At 45.5% G+C, this 20419-nt stretch overlaps 1 protein-coding gene across 1 annotated transcript; it reads left to right on the top strand.

The window, feature by feature from the left end:
• The first annotated feature begins 480 nt into the window (after nt 1-480).
• LOC147007021 (uncharacterized) lies at nt 481-20002 on the top strand. The gene is made up of 5 exons (XM_085867633.1): nt 481-647; nt 6149-6281; nt 12199-12269; nt 14023-14101; nt 19790-20002. Exons 1-5 carry the CDS (start codon nt 600-602, stop codon nt 19957-19959), a joined length of 501 nt encoding a protein of 166 aa, XP_085723759.1. The 5' UTR covers nt 481-599; the 3' UTR covers nt 19960-20002.
• The last annotated feature ends 417 nt before the right edge of the window (nt 20003-20419 follow it).

Raw genomic sequence — 20419 nt, 5'->3', positions numbered from 1 at the left:
TAATCATAGGAATGAACTGTGTATAATATTAATTATAATAATTATTCATAATCGATTAGATAAATACAGTGAAACCTGTGACTGTTTGTCACTCATGGGGGCCACATAAGTAAGTTCTTTATAAAATAATTTACCATGTACAATGGTAAATACACTTTAAAAAAAATCAGCCCCCATGACCCCACCCCCTCTGGCCCGGCCCCTAGGGGTCATATCAAAAATCCGACAGTGTTGTGCACTTCCCCATACATATATTTACTATGTCCCAAAGTTTCAAGTTCCTATTTCAAACAGTGTAGGAGGAGTTACAGGGTAAGACAGACGGACGGACGGACAGACGGACGGCGGAGACAATCACAATATTCCCGCTTTTCTTCGAAAGCGTGGGAATAATAAGTGAATAGTATAAATATATTTTATTATTCATTGTTTAATCCTTTAATAAAGTACATTGCTGGATACTCTTCAGCCAACTCTGATTCCCCATCACTGTGTGTCCCACAGAAGCGTTCCGTGTGCTTCTCAACACCCTGAAGAAGCGTGACGTGTACGGGAGATACAAGTCACTGGGTACCAGTGTTTTCCTGACAGAGGAACTGATGGAGGGTCTGTGGTTGCTCACCAACTGTGGCAGTGAGAGGAAGAAGGTAAGGGATGGAGGACATAAGGAGAAGAAGGAAATTAATGAAATAAACAAACACAAAAGGTTTTTCTCACCATGTTAGTCACGAACATGATGTTTATCATTAACTATTTATAAAGTATCAGACTTACAGGAAATGTTTTGTAATGTTTGTGAATATCCACACAAACCACTATAACCTGTCATTAGACTCGAGCTCGATTAATCACATGTTTAGTCCCATTAAGAATGATGCACACGTTATATTTTATATTTTATATTTTTCATTACAATCGTTCAAGGTGTTTCTTAAAAAATAATAAATAAAAATAAAAAGATTGCCCCTTTTAGCATCAAGGATGCCGTGTTAACATTCTGTAAACACAATGTACTGTTAGCATACTTTGGTATAGAATGAGAATAAATCAAACATTGTACTTCATCTCATCACAATAAGAGAGAAATAAAAACCTTAACGTGACATCATATGGAATGTGGACACACAACACACACATGAACTGCACATCATGGGGGAGGGGCGGGGGGGGGGAGGGCGTGAGATTATATGAAACAAGGTAAACCAAACACAGTTAAAGTTAAAAACATTTTTACATTCTGTATAAAACACACAAAGTGTAACAATTTCACAAGAGAATGTTTTAACACTAAATTCCAACAAAAAATATTTTTTAAATAATCCGATTGAGGTGACAGTTGACATGTAAACACGTTTTGCATTTTGTGTCACTGAACCCTGTTGTTTGACGTCAAAAGGTCAAAGGTCAAGATCACATAAAACCGTTAATTTCCATCCTATTCACTTGTAATTAAACATCTCCATGGAATCAGGTCCCGTGTAAGTTCTTACACCAAACACAAGCCGTGGTCTCGAACCAAGCGTGCTTCCTCGATGCTGTTGAGAGCAATTGTTGCAAACCCTGAAGATTGGCGGACGTAAGAAAGTCACCTTTGTGCCCTCAGTCTTGTTTTTAGGGTGAAACCAACATATGAAAGGAGACTCAAGGATAACTTTAAAATAAATATTTATTAATCTCCACTATCTCAGTTAAGAACAGTAATCTACAGGTGGTGGACAAAAAAAATTGGAAACACCAATGTAAAGTCACTTAATAGGGTGTTGGGCCTCCACGTGCGGCCAGTACGGCCTGTATGCGCCTTGGAATGGAGTCCACCATCGTCTGAAATTCTTCAGGAGGGATGGGGCACCATTCTTCCACAAGGAAGTCATCAACTCACTCCTGTTTGATGGAGGTGGAAAACGTTCTCAGGTGTTGTTTCAGAATATCCCTTAAATGCTCGACTGGGTTCAGATGTGGTGACTGAGAAGGCCACGACGTATGGATCAGTGACATCAGTGTCACGCTAATCAAACCATTGTGTGACCAAAGTTATTCTGTGGATGTGGGCATTGTCATCCTGGAAGACACCCCTACTGGCAGGAAAGAAATGCTGCAACATGGGGTGAGGATGATCACTCGGGGCTCTTGGGATATAGAGATTAGGCATCAAGAGGAGTCAGTAGAATGGGTTAGCTCAATTAACATACGTCACAAACAACAATGGTGGCATTCGTGTTTGCGTCGATCCTCGTCACCTAAACCGTGCTTTGATCCACCCACATCACAGAACGCCAACAACTGAGGAGCTAAATCATCGTTTTGCTGGAGCTAAATACTTCTCTAAGCTTGATGACAAGTCTGGATACTGGGTTGTGAAACTTGATGCTGATAGTCACCGTCTGCTTACATTTCAGATCCATCAAGCCGACACTGTTTCCAGCGTCTTCCGTTCGGTTTGTCCGTTAGCCAGGACATTTTCCAGCTCGAGATGGATTGTACACTGAGGATCGTAAAGGAGCTGTGAATATTACAGACTATATTGCTGTTTACGGGGAAACGGAACAGGAACACGACTGGAACCTCCATGACCTATTGTTTGCTGCACAACGTGAAGGACTCATGTTCAATTCTGCGAAGTGTTTCATTAAGAGGAGCAGTATTGCATCCTTCAGGAATGTGTGTGGTGCTCAGGGGATCCAGCCAGATCCTCACAAGGTCAGGGACCTTAAGGCTATTCTCCCACCTTCATCCAAGTGTATCCTCCAGCACTCTCTTGGTCTGATGATATATCTCGCATGTTATGTGGATAACTTCAGCGCAAAGTCAGCACCACTTCGAGAGCAACTCAAACAACATCCTGATTTCAGGTGGGAACCGCATCATCAGGAGACATTCAACAACCTTCAAACTGAGGTTTCTGAACGCTCATTTCTCCATCAATACCGGCTGGATGAGCCGGTGTACCTCCAGCGTGACACGAGCATTCATGGCCTGGGCGCCGCCTTGCTCCAGGTTCAGCCGATCACTCCCTGACCACTCTGACGGTGTTCCACCTTCGACTCGGTGCACATTAAGGAACGTAGTCCCAACCACTGGATGTATTATGTGTTGAACACGGAAGTGGGATTGTCACTTCCGGTTGAGTAAACAGGTGTACAGGACGGCTGTAATCAACGTATCAGATTGTATGTAATCCTGTCCTCGATCATCCCAAACATGAATACATGACATCCATCTCCCTACAAAGATATTTTATCCACAACGTTGATTCCCAGTCTCCATGAATCGAAACCAAAATCATTTATTTACATAAAAACAAAAACTCTTCCTCCTTCATCTTCTTCTTCACTTGTAATAATCGTGAGTCTCATTCAATCCCGTTTCTCATTTCGATTAGATTCAGAAAACGTTCACAAAATTCAAACTTTGTTTTTCAAACATTTCCATTTTATTCACACAACAGTCATATATCGCCCTATCAAACAGCATTTCCGATTATACACCGCCTGTTAAAGCATCACAAAGCAGGTCGCTCGACTTGGAACACAAGTGAGAAAAGGATATGAACAAAAAACCCGCTGATATTAAATAATTTATTCACTCGATTTTTAAAAGCTAAAAGTTAATTTTTATTGATTTTCTCTTCAAACCTGTTGGTAAAAACAAAATACCATCTATTTATTACGTAAAAAAAAAATGGCAGAATTTCCCTCTTCCCCACTGTACTGTATTCTCGACACATGAGGGGTACTGGACTGATGGGACATGGTGCTTTAGGGAGGGGAGGAGGGACACGACCTCAAAAATTCCTCTTACATGTGGATGTAAAAATCTACATCATCAAAGGAACTATGTCGCTCTCTGTCTGTCTGTCTGTCTGTCTGTCTGTCTGTCTGTCTGTCTGTCTGTCTGTCTGTCTGTCTGTCTGTCTGTCTGTCTGTCCGTCCGTCTGTCTGTCATGCTGTAACTTCAACGGACGAACAGATTTCAATGAAACCAACGAAGGTGGATTCAGGGAATGCCCAGGAAGATTTGTGATGTAAATAATAACAATAAAGGACTTTTTGTGTGTGGGTACATTATGGGCACGTGTGTCAAAACTGCAACCACCAATTTGCAAGTTGTAACACTGGTACCAACCGCACGGAGGGCAGGATATCCTAGGAATCCTTTTTCGTTCTTGCCCCAAAGATTCGTCATCAGAGCAATGATTGGTCTCCCCATCAGCGAAGCGACGGGTCTTATATGCGAGTACTAATTAAATGTAAAACCGACTGACTCTCCTAAAAATCCACAAATTAAATAAGTACAAATATCACAGATAACAAACAATGGAGCTTCACATGAACTCACGACTCTCGATGTGGTAACTTATCACAAGTGAGCAGTTTGTGCAGTAAACCCCAGAAGTTCGTATTAATTGTAGAAACCAACCCCAGACCAGCAATAAGCCTTCCCCTGTCCTACAGGGGGACTGGGGAATCATAATAAAGGGAATCCCGATCACGTGATACAAAGGGGGAAACATTGACAGGTGCGAAAAATTACAAATAAACTTATAAAACTAAAACAATTCAAACATCTTTATTCCGTACAGACTTTAATGATTTGTACACAAGCAGAGAGTAGATTGTCTCTCTGTGTTCTCTCCTTTTAAATGTTGAACCTCAATCAAGGAAGCACATGACACCATTATTAGTCTTTGGTATTACTCGGCTGGGGTTTGAACCACCGACCTCCCAGACTCGGAGCAGACACTTCAACCATTATTCCTGTCTTTCTGCTTGTACTCGCATCTCTGTTCGTGTATGAACAAATTATCTTTTTCGTGCTGGGTATAAATATTGCCTTTAAACTATTAAAGATCTACAAAACATGCTCAAGTTCTCTCCATTTCTTCCCTTCTCCTCCCCTCCATACCCCCCTCCTCCCCTCCTCCCCTCCATACCCCCTCCTACCCTCCACCCTCCATACCCCTCCTCCCCTCCATACCCCCTCCTACCCTCTATACCCCCTCCTATCCACCATACCCCTCCTCCCCTCCATACCCCTCCATACCCCTCCTCCCCTCCATACCCCTCCTCCCCTCCATACCCCCTCCTCCCTCCTCCCCTCCATACCCCCTCCTCCCCTCCATACCCCCTCCTCCCCTCCATACCCCTCCTCCCTCCTCCCCTCCATACCCCCTCCTCCCCTCCATATCCCCCTCCTCCCCTCCATACCCCCCTCCTACCCTCTATACCCCCTCCTACCCCCTCCTACCCGCCATACCCCTCCTCCCTCCATACCCCCTCCTCCCCTCCTCCCCTCCATACCCCCCTCCTCCCCTCCATATCCCCCTCCTCCCCTCCATATCCCCCTCCTCCCCTCCATACCCCCTCCTACCCTCTATACCCCCTCCTACCCGCCATACCCCTCCTCCCCTCCATACCCCCTCCATACCCCTCCTCCCCTCCATACCCCTCCTCCCCTCCATACCCCCTCCTCCCTCCTCCCCTCCATACCCCCTCCTCCCCTCCATATCCCCTCCTCCCCTCCATACCCCCTCCTACCCTCTATACCCCCTCCTACCCGCCATACCCCTCCATACCCCCTCCTCCTCCATACCCCCTCCTCCCCTCCATATCCCCCTCCTCCCCTCCATATCCCCTCCTCCTCCTCCATACCCCCTCCTACCCTCTATACCCCCTCCTACCCGCCATACCCCCTCCTCCCCTCCATACCCCTCCATACCCCTCCTCCCCCCCTCCATACCCCCTCCTCCCCTCCATACCCCCTCCTCCCTCCTCCCCTCCATACCCCCTCCTCCTCCCTCCATATCCCCCTCCTCCCCTCCATACCCCCTCCTACCCTCTATACCCCCTCCTACCCGCCATACCCCTCCTCCCCTCCATACCCCTCCATACCCCCTCCTCCCCTCCATACCCCCTCCTCCCCTCCATACCCCTCCTCCCCTCCTCCCCTCCATACCCCCTCCTCCCCTCCATATCCCCCTCCTCCCCTCCATACCCCCTCCTACCCCTCTATACCCCCTCCTACCCGCCATACCCCTCCTCCCCTCCATACCCCTCCATACCCCCTCCTCCCCTCCATACCCCCCTCCTCCCCTCCATACCCCCTCCTCCCCTCCATTTCTTCCCCCCTCCTCCCCTCCATTCCCCCCTAGATCGTGGAAGCTGGTGCCTTGCCGATCCTGTTCCAGACTGTGAAGGAGGGACGTTATACAGAGAAACAACACGCAGTGAACACTCTGCACCGTCTCGTCCAGGATCCCGAGATCCGTCCCCAGCTGAGAGAGAGTAAGCGGTGAAGAACAGGAACAGAACCCCGAGCAGTCATCCTGAGTTCCCCAAATCAGATTCCCAACACCTCGTCCTCGTCCATCACATTCTCTTGGCTAAAAACCAGAGTTTCCAATTCTTAAATATTATCGTTTTGTATTCTTGTTAATCTTGGATATATTTTGTCCTGTCTGTTTGTCTGTCGTGTTATAACTTGAGAACAGATTAACGGATTTTAATAAATCCAACTACGGTGGACTCGAGGAACTCCCGGGAAGGTTTTTGATGGAAAATTTTTATTTTTATTTTTCCGTGTACTTGGGCACACGTGGTGAAACTGCAAACACCAACTTGCGATGCTGGTTATCCCCGCACTCCCAGGAATCCTTTTTCCTCTTGCCCTATGGCTTCGCCATCACAGCAAAGATTGGTATTTCCGTCAGTGAAGCGACGGGTCTTGTATTCTAGTTTATCGATATTTTCCTTTACTCCTAACGAGCAAATACCAACCATCACTTCGCTGAAGGGAATATGATGGGGGGAGGGAGAAAAAGAGGAGGGAAGAGGGAGAGAGGAGTGGGGGAGTTAGAGAGAGACAAACATCGCCCAGATGCGCCCGGAGACAAACAGCAACCGGACGTGTCCGGAGACAAACAGCGACCGGACGTGTCCGGAGACAAACAGCGACCGGACGTGTCCGGAGACAAACAGCGACCGGACGTGTCCGGAGACAAACAGCGACCGGACATGTCCGGAGACAAACAGCGACCGGACATGTCCGGAGACAAACAGCGACCGGACGTGTCCGGAGACAAACAGCGACCGGACGTGTCCGGAGACAAACAGCGACCGGACGTGTCCGGAGACAAACAGCGACCGGACGTGTCCGGAGACAAACAGCGACCGGACGTGTCCGGAGACAAACAGCGACCGGACGTGTCTGGAGACAAACAGTGACCGGATGTGTCCGGAGACAAACATCGCCCAGACGCGCCCGGAGACAAACAGTGACCGGGACGTGTCCGGAGACAAACAGTGACCGGACGTGTCCGGTGACAAACAGTGACCGGACGCATCCAGAGACGGACACCGTCCAGACATAACCACCATCGGATTATGTTCAGAGACAGAGACAGAGAGGGCAGGGGAGAGTGAGAGAGGTATGGAAGGATGGTGCTGCACTCTATTAGGAGGGAGTAGAGCAAAGATTGAGAGAGAGAGAGAGAGAGAGAGAGAGAGAGAGAGAGAGAGAGAGAGAGAGAGAGAGAGAGAGAGAGAGAGAGAGAGAGAGAGAGAGAGAGGTGGGAGTCAGGGAGTGAGCAGAGAGAATGTTTTGCTGCATGAACACACACACACACACACACACACACACACACACACACACACACACACACACACACACACACACAACACTCGTGCTTGTCTGACATCAGAAATTTTTTGGAAATCGGCAGGTTAGAGTTGGTGTGATTACCAACCACAGCACTTACTGAATACAACCCAAAAACCTTGAGTAGCTTTCACTGTAAAACAACGTTGTATTTAAATAGACGTTTCAGAGATACGTTCACAAACATTGATCCTTATAAACAGCGACGTGTAACGGGTGGAAAAAAATTTAGCTCGGTAATTTAGAAAACACGTTATTTTGGCAAAACGCTCAGAAATTGGGTGTTATTTCAGAAGAACCCGCTCAGGGTGACGGAGCACGAACCACTCGCTCAGGGTGACGGAGCACGAACCACTCGCTCAGGGTGACGGAGCACGAACCACTCGCTCAGGGTGACGGAGCACGAACCACTCACTCAGGGTATGGAGCACGAACCACTCGCTCAGGGTATGGAGCACGAACCACTCGCTCAGGGTGACGGAGCACGAACCACTCGCTCAGGGTGACGGAGCACAAACCACTCGCTCAGGGTGACAGAGCACGAACCACTCACTCAGGGTGACGGAGCACGAACCACTCGCTCAGGGTATGGAGCACGAATCACTCGCTCAGGGTGACGGAGCACGAACCACTCGCTCAGAGTGACGGAGCACGAACCACTTGCTCAGGGTGACGGAGCACGAACCACTCACTCAGGGTATGGAGCACGAACCACTCGCTCAGGGTGATGGAGCAGGAACCACTCTCTCAAGATGACCGAGCATGACCCACTCGCTCAGGGTGACGGAGCACGACCCACCCATTCAGGGTGACGGAACACGACCCACCCGCTCAGGGTGACGGAACATGGACCACCCACTCAGGGTGACGGAACACGAACCACCCGCTCAGGGTGACGGAACACGACCCACCCACTCAGGGTGACGGAACACGAACCACTTGCTCAGGGTGATGGAGCATGAACCACATCGGTTTATTATTTATTGGCTGAGTTATAAGACTCGTTATTTATTTGAATTATTATCAGATTTCGATACTTATTTAGTCCGGACATTATTCGATCCTCCAAACCGAAATCATATTTCGATGATTTACTTTAATTTGTCCGTGAGGGTAGATCGTGGAAAATCGTATCGGATAATGCATGAAATTGTTCCAAGCTCCTTATTTGAAAACTATTGTACTTACAGAAGTAATGTATACAGCGATTTGTCGCCATGATGAAGAAGCATTCGATAATAGGAGTGAGGAAAGTGAAAAATAAACTTTATCGAAAAGAAATCGTTGCTGCCTGTTCCGAGACAGGGCTTGGTTGAACAGGCCAAAAAAACATGGCACCTTCAAGCCCCAGCGAGGTTCCCGAGGATACACCTTTAGATCCCATAGGGAGTGGTTACCGAGGATGCGCTTGATAAAGGATATAATTAAATGAGGCCGTTAATTATCTTCAAAAGGGGTGTTTTAATTAACCTAATCATCAAATTTTCATTCGTGCACTTCTGTGGAGCTTTCTTAGTATGCATGCAAAGTTTCAGGCTGCTATGTTTCATGGTTTTGGAGTTATGGAGGTCACACACACACACACACACACACACACACACACACACACACACACACACACATACACTGACATTAATTAGTGTTGATTAATTTCCCTGATAAACCTTTTTGCTCCCTTCTCTTGTCTTTCTTTCCCACATTTTTCGCATGACAGGAATGTCATGGCAACATCACGTGTACCAAAATGTCTTTCTTCCTCTTAACAAGCCACAATCATAACCTCTTTCTTCCTCCGAACAAGCCACGATCATAACCTCTTTCTTCCTCTTAACAAGCCACGATCATACCCTCTTTCTTCCTCCGAACAAGCCACGATCATAACCTCTTCATTCCGCCTCACAAGCCACGATCATAACCTCCTTTCTCTCTCTTAACAAGACACTATCATGACCTCTTCCTTCCTCCTAACAAGCCACTATCATAACCTCTTTCTCTCTCTTAACAAGCCACTATCATAACCTCTTTCTCTCTCTTAACAAGCCACTATCATAACCTCTTCCGTCCTCCTAACAAGCCACTATCATAACCTCTTCCGTCCTCCTAACAAGCCACTATCATAACCTCTTCCGTCCTCCTCACAAGCCACTATCATAACCTCTTCCTTCCTCCTTACAAGCCACTATCATAACCTCTTTCTCTCTCTTAACAAGCCACTATCATAACCTCTTCCGTCCTCCTAACAAGCCACTATCATAACCTCTTTCTTCCTCCTAACAAGCCACTATCATAACCTCTTTCTTCCTCCGAACAAGCCACTATCATAACCTCTTTCTTCCTCCTTACAAGCCACTATCATAACCTCTTCCGTCCTCCTAACAAGCCACTATCATAACCTCTTTCTTCCTCCTAACAAGCCACTATCATAACCTCTTTCTTCCTCCTAACAAGCCACTATCATAACCTCTTTCTCTCTCTTAACAAGCCACTATCATAACCTCTTCCGTCCTCCTAACAAGCCACTATCATAACCTCTTTCTCTCTCTTAACAAGCCACTATCATAACCTCTTCCGTCCTCCTAACAAGCCACTATCATAACCTCTTCCTCTCTCTTAACAAGCCACTATCATAACCTCTTTCTCTCTCTTAACAAGCCACTATCATAACCTCTTTCTCTCTCTTAACAAGCCACTATCATGACCTCTTTCTCTCTCTTAACAAGCCACTATCATAACCTCTTTCTTCCTCCTAACTAGCCACGATCATGACCTCTTTCTTCCTCCTAACAAGCCACTATCATAACCTCTTTCTCTCTCAACAAGCCACTATCATAACCTCTTCCGTCCTCCTCACAAGCCACGATCACAACCCTCTTTACTCCTTTCAAGCCACGATCACAACCCTCTTTCTTCCTCCAAACAAGCCACTATCATAACCTCTTTCTTCCTCCGAACAAGCCATTGTCATAATCAATCAGCCTAAACTTAGTGATTTGTTTTTGTTTCATGAACACAAATCCCATCATCAGCCTTTACACTTTAATTTGGATTTTCAAGTTCCTAAATAAACCTCTTATTTGTCCTCCACTGGTTTCACCGGAAGGGACTATAGGTTTGCTCTCCGTTCGTCCGTCTGTCCCACCTGTGGTTTTTCAGACTTCATTCCCATATCCTTTAACATATTCAACTAAAACATTGTACGTGACTTTATTTTGATAAGGTACAAAACAAGTTCGAGTTTCTTTTTACTTTTTCTTTTTCTTTTTTGTTTTGATTGACTTGGCTCGTATGAGAGCAAACACACAACGCACAGCAAGGGGGGCATGAGACAAGAGGGGCGGGAGAGGAAAGGACAAAACAGTGGGGAACAGAGACATGAGGAGATCTGTGGAAGGGAAAGGGATGGGGCAGGGAACACGGGGTATACAAGATGGACATTACAGGGACTTTCAAGAAGGAAAGCAGGGAATTTGAATGAGGTGGTTTTGGAGTGGATTAATGGGGGTGGAAAAGATTGTGGTTTTGTACGGGGGAAGATAAGGGGTGGTGGTGGTGAACAGCTATTTTGAAGGCCTGGAGGGAAGAATGGGATTGAAGAGAGTGTGGGAGTTTATTACAAAGGCGGGAAAAAAGAGGAATGAAAGAGTGAAGGTGAGCAGTGATTTGTGATTTTGGTAGTTTTACCAGAAGGGGGTTGTTGGTGGACCTTGAGCTCCCTGCAGAAATATGGTGGGGATAAATCGCAGGCAGAGCAGGGGGGCGAGACTGGAGAGGAGACGGTACAAGACAGAAAGACCACCGAACTGTGTGAGGTGAGAGAGTGAGAGACCCAAAGACTCAGCCTCATCGCGGGAGATACCAATGATCCGAAATGCCTTGGTTTCCACAGCGTGAAGCAGAAAAGGGTGAGAGGCAGGAGCACCAGCCCAGAGGGGAGAGCAGTACTCCATCAGGCTGTGGAGGAAAGCTTTGTATGTGGTCAGGAGCTCAGGTGGGCCGAGGAAGGACTTTGCACTATGGAGGATTCCCAGTCAGCGACTGGTTTTGGAGGCCAGGTTGGAAATGTGGCTTTCCCAGGAAAGATCATGGCAGATAGTGAGACCCAGATGCTCGAATGAAAGGACTTCTTCCAGAGAATTGTTGAGAAAGTAGATTGGGGTGGGGGGGGGGGGTTCTCAATGGTTCTTTCGGAGGGACGTCGTGAGAGTTGTCAGGATTTCTTGGCGTTTTGTCAATTTTTGTTGTGTTTTCGGAGAGTTCTGCCGTTTTTAAACTTATAAAATATCACATCGTTAGGGGACGTGTATTCCAAAGCAATTCTCGCTCTTGTTTTCCTATTTTTTTTTACTGCTTGGTCATGTGATGATTCCGACATACTTGGGGTTCCAATAAATAAACAAGTTTAAATACAGGAATTTGGGTGTTGTGATAGAATTGTGTGTCAGTGATGGTTCAGCAGTGATTTCAAATTTTCATTTCTCATCAATAAGAATGCAATTTGAAGCTTTGTAAGTTTATTCCTCTCTGCACTTTTACCCTTTTCCCCAGTGGGCCTGAAATATGGAGCTTTTAACTATGAAAAGGAGAGGTCGTCCCAAACCACCCAGTGTGGTTTCAAGGTTCGTCTGTGATTTGCTCAGGATTGAGGATTCACTCACCTGAGAGTGATTTGAAATCGGACATGTTTGGTATTCGATCTTGATTTACTGTGGATTTACTGCATTTTGTCCGTAATGATGAACCGTGAAAGCAAATGGTTAGTATTACTGTCTTGATGCTCAGAAATCTTAACCATTGCTCTGACTCTGCCATGAGATTACCTGTCAGGAAGCTGCATCAGTTGTGGAATGAAGGTAAAAATGACATTGTAACAATGATGAATCAACATAATTATATAATTTTCTAATTCATAAAGAATCAAACACGAAATATAGTTCAGCAGCAAAGATCCAGGAAAGCTGTTTCAACCATCATGGTACCACACCGACAACACCTGTTTAACGTCAATGTAGTCTGAAGTATTATCATGATTCTCTCTTTCAATCATGTTTCTGCTGTCAAGAAAGATAACACACTTTCAGTACTCAGATGGTTGTAATGCCATTTTAGTGAGGGATACTAAAACATGAAACTAATGTAATATGTTCAGGGTGGCCATAAAGTCTGGAAACACTGGTGAACATACATTATAAATGGTTTATTGACATTACATTACAATACATGATAATGTTCCATGACATTATATGACATGTTCAATGTGTTGTCCCTCATTAGACCTTCGGCGTTCCTTGTTTGGTCGGGGAGATCCAGTGTGGATACTCTTGCAACAAGTTCCGCATGCTTTGCTTGTTCACCTCCCCATTCCCCCACCAAATGACGAGGAGCGGTGAAGGTCTCATGAGGGACAACACATTGAACATGTCATGTCATGTCATTGAACATATCATGTACATGCCTGGTGTTGGCTTAATTGTTAGGGTGGTGGGCTTAGGATCCAAGGATCCTGAGTTCAAATCCCCTTCAGCTGTTGAATGAATACCAGGTGGGGTTGACTCTGCCTGTCATCCTTCTGAGGTCGGCAAAATGAGTGCCAGCTTGCTAGTATACTGTGTCAGAGTGACGACCCATCCAGGATTGTGCCCAATAGCCAAGGAGACTACTTAGGCAGCAGCAATGCTCTGCACAGAGTATGGTCCCAATGGATGGATATCATGTATTGTAATGTAATGTCAATAAACCATTTATACTGTATATTCACTGATGTTTCGAGATTTATGGAAACCCTGTAGTAGTAAACAGCAGCAACAAGGCCATGCTGTTTGACATATTGAGTTGTACAGAATCCCTCCTCCACCATGCTGAGATTGCGAGGGAAACAGACAGGTTGAAAACGACTCACCTTTACCCAAACTCACACACAGACGAGGAAGTTACTCTCGAGTGACTGCATCAACCTCCACACAACTTCTGCTATAAAGTTTGTGATTGCATCTCCTGTCTTTGTTAAAGGGTACTTGTTTGGTTAATATATATATATATATGTATATGTATATATATGTATATATATGTTTATATATATATATATATATATATATATATATATATATATACACACACACACACACACACACACACACACACACACACACACACACACACACACACACACACACACACACACACACACACACACACACACACACACACACACAGCACCCTGCTGACGGAAAGGTAACCAGTTATGATCAGAACACCCAAACAAAGGCAAGAGATACCCAGCGTACAAGTCACTTGTGTAGAGACAAAATTGGGCATTTGGACCCATTCCACACTTTAACCATGACACCTCCACATGTCTTCCTTTTGGGGCAGACTTTTGTGAAAGCGGTGTGGGGCATGTTCTCAGTCTGTGGCTCCACCCAGGGCAAGGAGGTTCCTTCCAATGATCCAGGTATGCAATTACCCACAATAATATTGACTGTAACTGTTTGTACCTGCTTTGTGTGTATCTGTCTCTTCAAATTTTGTGTGTTCACATTCACCTTGTTTTTCCTTGTGAATCAGTAAATTAATGACTGATTCTGAATGATGGCCATTCCTGTGTAAGTTTAATCTGAACTTGAAAATATTAATCCTCCTCCTCCTCCATGAGCCTCGACTTTGAAAACAAATAACTAAATATTTAAATCTGATTTTGATTGAGATGCTGTAATTATGGAGAAACTTTGGTTGGCATGTAATGATGCTTTTTCTGTGACTCGTCATACCCGCTCCCTCCAGGAGTGAAATATGGTGTCAATACCCCCTTCCTTAGGTGGGATCAATAGTTCAACCACTTTTTTTTGTATACATTGTAGAGGCTCGTATGAGAGCTAACACACAATGTACAGCAAGGGGGGCATGAGACAAAAGGGGGGGGAGGACAAAACAGTGGGGAACAGACATTAGGAGATCTGTGGAAGGGAGAGGGATGGGTTGGGGAACACGGGGTATAAAAGATGGACATTACAGGGACTTTCAGGAAGGAAAGCAGAGAATTTAAAAGAGGTGGGATTGGGGTGGATTAACGGGGGGAGAAAAGATCAATGTTTTGGATGGGGGAAGAAAAGAGGTGGTGGTGAACGGCTGTTTTGAAGGCCTGGAGGGAAGAATGGGATTGAAGAGAGTCTTCTTCTTCTTCTTTCGGCTGGTCCCGTTCGGGGTCGCCACAGCGGATCATCCGTATGATCCGCATGGTGATTTGGCACATGTTTTACGCCGGATGCCCTTCCTGACGCAACCCTGGTCGACTCTTACGACACAGGGATATGGTACACCTATTTTAACCGGGGTATACACCGGCCCAGTATACTGGTACTCATTTCACCGACCTCGGAAGGATGACAGGCTGAGTCAACCCCCTGGTGTATTAATTTAGTGGCCCAACGGGGCTTGAACTCAGGACCTTTGGATCCCAAGCCGCTGCCCTAACCACTGCGCCAACACCAGGCTCTATGGGATTGAAGAGAGTGAGGAAGTTTATTCCAAAGGTGGGGAAAAAGAGGAATGAAAGAGTGAAGATGAGCAGTGATTCGTAATTTTGTTAGTTTTACCAGAAGGGGGTTGTTGGTGGACCTTGAGCGCCCTGAAGAAATATGGAGAGGACATATCGCAGGAGGGGCGAGACGGAGAGGAGATGGTAGAATACAGAAAGACCACCGACCTGCCTGCGGTGAGAGAGTGAGAGGCCCAAAGACTCAGCCTCATCGCGGGAGATACCAATGATCCGAAATGCCTTGGTTTTCACAGCGTCAAGCCGAGAAAGGTGAGAGGCAGGAGCACCAGTCCAGAGGGGAGAGCAGTACTCCATCAGGCTGCAGACTAAACCTTTGTATGTGGTCAGGAGCTCAGGTGGGCCAATGAAGGACTTTGCTTGGTGGAGGATTCCCAGTAGGGGACTGGCTTTGGAGGCCAAGTTGGAAATGTTTCTTTCCCAGGAAAGATCATGGCAGATAGTGAGACTCAGAAACTTGAATGAAAGTACTTCTTCCAGAGGTTTGTTGATAAAGTAGAAAGGGGGAGGGGTGGCTTCTAAACGGTCCTTTCAGAAAGACATAGTGAGAGTGTGAGATTTGTCCAGATTGAAAGACATGTTCCACGTGTTGAACCAGTTTGTGATTTTATCCAGATCTGCAGAGAGCGAAGAAGTTGCTGATTGCCGGTCTGAGGGATGACAGATGGTACGACAGAGGGTCGAGTCATCAGCAAAGCGAAAAAGAGGATTTTCCAGAGAGTCGGGGAGATCATTGATGAAAACCAGAAAAAGAACAGGGCTGAGAACGCTGACTTGAGACACTGCAGCCTGGACAGGAAGAGGAGATGAGAGAACTCCATTTGGGGCCACACGGTGACTGCGACAGGAGAGGAAGTCTGCGAGCCATGAGTGGAGATGGCCTTGGATACCATAGAAAGAGAGTTTGGTGAGCATGGCAGGCTGTCAGACCATGTCAAAAGCACGCGATACGTCTCGGGATATGGCTCTGATTTCATGTCCGGCATTGAGTACCTCCATCCATTGTGGGGAGGGCAGAAGCAGCATATCCAGGGGAGAGTGACCTCATCTGAAACTAAACTAATGATTGGAAATCAGGCCATTGGAGAAGAGGAAGGATTTAATGTCTGAAGCGATGATGGATTCCATGACCTTGCTGATTATTGGGAGAAGGCTGGTTGGTCTGTTGTTGCAGGGATCTGTTTTAGCACCTTTTTATACAGGGCAGTGATGTTTGCACATTTCCAAGCAGATGGCAGATGACCTTGAGCAAATGAGAGGGTGAATAAAACAGAGAGAGAGGGTGAGCAAGAGCAGAGCAGCAGGTTTTTAGGACACGAGGGCTGATGCCGTCTGGACCGGTTGTAGAATCTGAGTCGAGGTTTGACAGCAAACTCTCCACTTTGTCAGGAGAAAAGGACACAGAGTCCAGGCACAGTTGGGTGCAACTGGGTGAGGTGGTTACAGAAAGCGATGGGTTTCAGACACAAGATTTTGATGCAAACACCGAGTGTAGGCATTCAGCCTTTTCACGTGCGGTATCAGCAATGTAGCCATTTGAGGTAAGGAGGGGATGGAGGGGGAACATACACCAGAAACAGATTTGATTAGATGCCACCAGGATTTGGAGGAGGGAGAGAGGTTTGAGAGTTCAGACTTGAGATGAGAAAGGTGTTGTTTTCTGGCTCTCCTGAGGGTTGATACACACTTGTTCCGAGATTTATGGAAGGAACTGAGATTACCCTCAGTTGGGTTTGCTTTCCATGAGGCAAAGGCAAGTTGTTTCAGGACAACTGCCTCACCACAAGCTTCAGTGAGCCATAGGCGGGAGGAAGGGTAGGACAACTGAAGACGAGAGTGGATAAATTTGTGCATGAGAGAGAGCAAGTTTCTTTGAAAGAATTCCCAGGACAAGGTGATGTTGGAGAAAGTAGCGATGGGAGACCAGTCTAGAAGTTTGATGGCTGCTTGGAGACCCTGCCAGTCATTCTGAGTGAAATGCCAGACTCGACGGCGCTGAGGTGGTTCTCCAATAACAACCAGAGAGATGTCCACTTTCACAAGCACGTGGTCAGAAGAACCGATTGGAGCGGAGGAAGAACAGCAGATATTTTCAGTGAAATTTGTCAAAATCAGATCCAGAAGTGATGGAGTACCGTAGATTGAGATCCTGGTTGGGAATTAGAAAGATTGTGTCAGTCCCAATGAGTCACAGAAGTCTTTTGTTGAAGTGCCATGGCAGGTGGGAGAGGTACCCACACCAAGCCAACTGGCATGATTACAATTGAAGTCACCACATATGAGGAAGAGAGAGTTCGGATGAGAGGATCGAAGTTGGTGCATGTTTTCGGATAGTGAGGTGTAAATGGAGTCATCACCGTTTGGTAGATGGTACAGTACATATATAAACATGAGGTGGGAGTGGAGGGCAAGCCGCAGCCAGAAGTATTCCTTGGGGTGTGGGGGAGTGAGGGCAGTGCATGGAGAGTGAGGAATTGAGTCTTTGATGAAGAGAGCAACTCCTCCACCAGGACGAGGCTCAGGTCTGTCATACCGGAGGAGGGAGTAACCAGGGAGAGATACTTGGGAGTGGATTGTTTGATTGCACATGCACCTGGTCGAATTGCAGGTCGTCTCCCCAGGTTGGCCGAGCCATTTTTTATTTCATACTGATCAGACGTGCACACACATATACACACATACAGAGAATCCCCTTATTTTAATGTAGATACAAACACCCTCTCCTCCCACGATGGTGATCTGCTTATTACACAGGGAATCATCACACCCTCAGGAGGAGGGGGGTTATGCCCGTGACCAAGCCCTCGTAGGTACCTCTGAAAAGTTGGTGGAGATTGGCTCAGACATGTTTTCTTTTTAATTAATTTTACCATTTCAGCTTTTGTCATCAATTTTTTAATAAACCTTTAATGTGAGAATATGGAGTAGCCCTAATTAATATATTTTACATTTTCGTTGTTTTCATCAAGTTCAGTTTGAGTACAATGCGGACGTGGACGGCGTTTGCATTTTCACATGTTTTCTAGTTTTATACAATGGGATGATGATTCTATTATTACAACCAACATTGTTTTTGATCACTGGTTATTTATTCTCCCTGTGAGTTTTACAATAATGATCAATCATGTCACACATACATGCTGTTCATTAAATATTTCAAAGGTGAATATGATACAATATTTGAAGGAATATGGTGCAGTCAAACATGGATTAAACGACTACTCGAGGGAACCCCAAAAATGTGGTCTCAAAATCCTGTCAAGCCAAAGAGGAACTCGTATTCCAAACAAGATGAGACTTCTCCACCCGAGGCAAGTAAAATACAAAGGAACCCAAACCATGTTTGTCCTTGACATCCTCCTCTCTCATCACTCCTTTTCCTGAACAGGATGTGGTGTTTTCTCAAAACTGGCTCCAACCATCCGTTCAAAACCGTAAATGTTATGAAGTTTAATTCTGTAGCAAACAAATGCCTTATCCCTCAACAGTTATCGAGCAGCATTCAGTTGCCTGGCCATTACATCTTGAAACCACTTGTTCTCATCTCTCTGCTCCAGTCACCGGAGACATCTTTTTTGATCCATCCATTTCACTGATGAAGATGTTCTTGCAGAGCCTGCACGTGATTAGGTAGATGATATTTATGGAGATGCAATTGAAATGGTCGGTGACTTTCACACTGCTTTTGGGTCCTGAGATCAAAGTGGTTGTTTTGAAGTCAGGTGTTGCAACAACTCCATGAACCTTTGAATGTTCCTGTTGAGAAGTTAGAGGGAAATGGTCCTTTAATTATGGAATTCCTCACATTTCTGACCCACGTGAAAGAAATGATGGGTTGTGACCTTGAAGGAAGATCTAGGATTCGGTATCTTCTCTAACAGTCATCCTCTCACAGTCATCTAACAGTCGGCCTATCATCCTTCCGAGGTCGGCCAAATGAGTGCCAGCATGCTGTTATACTGTGTTGGAGTGGCGACCCGTCCAGGATTGTGCCCAATAGCCAAGAAGACTGCTTAAGCAGCACTAACACTCTGCACAGAGTATGGTCCCAACCTCCTCTAACACGTTGAAGTTCCTCTGGATGATGTTCTTGACTCGAACGTTCATGGGATTTGAGGTCATTGTGACTGGAATCCTTTATTCAGTTTTTTTTCTCAGAAACTTTGATAACCATCTGTTGTGTTAGTTTTGCCGACACAGTTGAGCCTGAGGAATTGGGAATATCGATTTGAAGTTGGATGTGGGAGAGTGGGAGATTGTAACTCACGATTTGAATTTTGAGGTTTGCGATGAATAGCAGTGGCACATCCAATCTCTTTGATTACAACAATGATATTGTATTAGTAAAAGATATTTAAATCAACATTTTATTCATTCATTCATCTGATGTACCTGAACCCGTATATAGAATGAAACTAGCCCTCACAATTAAGACTATTTTCCTTGAATATTTTGAATTGTTTCTAAAAAAATTTACTCTGACGTGAGTGGACAGAAAATGAAGTAAAATAATAGGTGGTTCCAGAAACCTTCATTTCAAGCCACTGCCTCCACCCACCACCCCCGCCCACTCAATTCTTCCCCCAGGAGTTCGGAAGTGGGGACCACCAGAAGTGGCCGAGTGGCTCCAGAACAACCGTCTGGATCAATATGCACGTCACTTTGCTGAGTTTGATGGAAAACTGTTCCAGAAACTTCTTCGCATCTATGAACTGGTATTGGCTCGAAGGGGCTTGATGGGGGCTCTCCTTGAGTAAAACACGAGCATTTCCTCCCTCCAGCACAATCTTTAAATAGTTTAATATGGTTTGTAAAATCCACAACTGTATTTATGAATGAATTCCATGGTGAGCACAAAAAGGCAAAAAATAAAATAAAAAAGAACCCAGATTCAAAAAACTTAGATAATTCTGGCTGCCAGACCAGGAGTCAGGTCAGGTTGAAATTAAAAATATATATTCATCATCACAAGTAGATCATAATTTTGAAGTTTCACGTTGATCGATGAAGCAGTTCAAGAGAAATCAGTTTTTTAAAAAGATTTTCATTCAATCAAATATGGCTGCCAGACCATGTGACCTATCAATTATTTGTGAATCCCTTGATATCTACAAAGCTTGGAAAACATTTATGTTACATTTCCCCTCCATCTGTCCAGATGTTCTGGATAAGATTTTTGAAGGTTTATGGGTAAATCCAATATGGCTGCCAAACCAT

Source organism: Eptatretus burgeri, unplaced genomic scaffold (assembly GCF_056783735.1).
Source record: "Eptatretus burgeri isolate ZD-2024b unplaced genomic scaffold, Ebu_testis_v1 Ebu_testis_scaffold_896, whole genome shotgun sequence".
Lineage (NCBI taxonomy): Eukaryota > Metazoa > Chordata > Myxini > Myxiniformes > Myxinidae > Eptatretus > Eptatretus burgeri.
The sequence above is the reverse complement of the archived record's forward strand: the minus strand, read 5'-3'. Positions and strand labels throughout refer to the sequence as shown.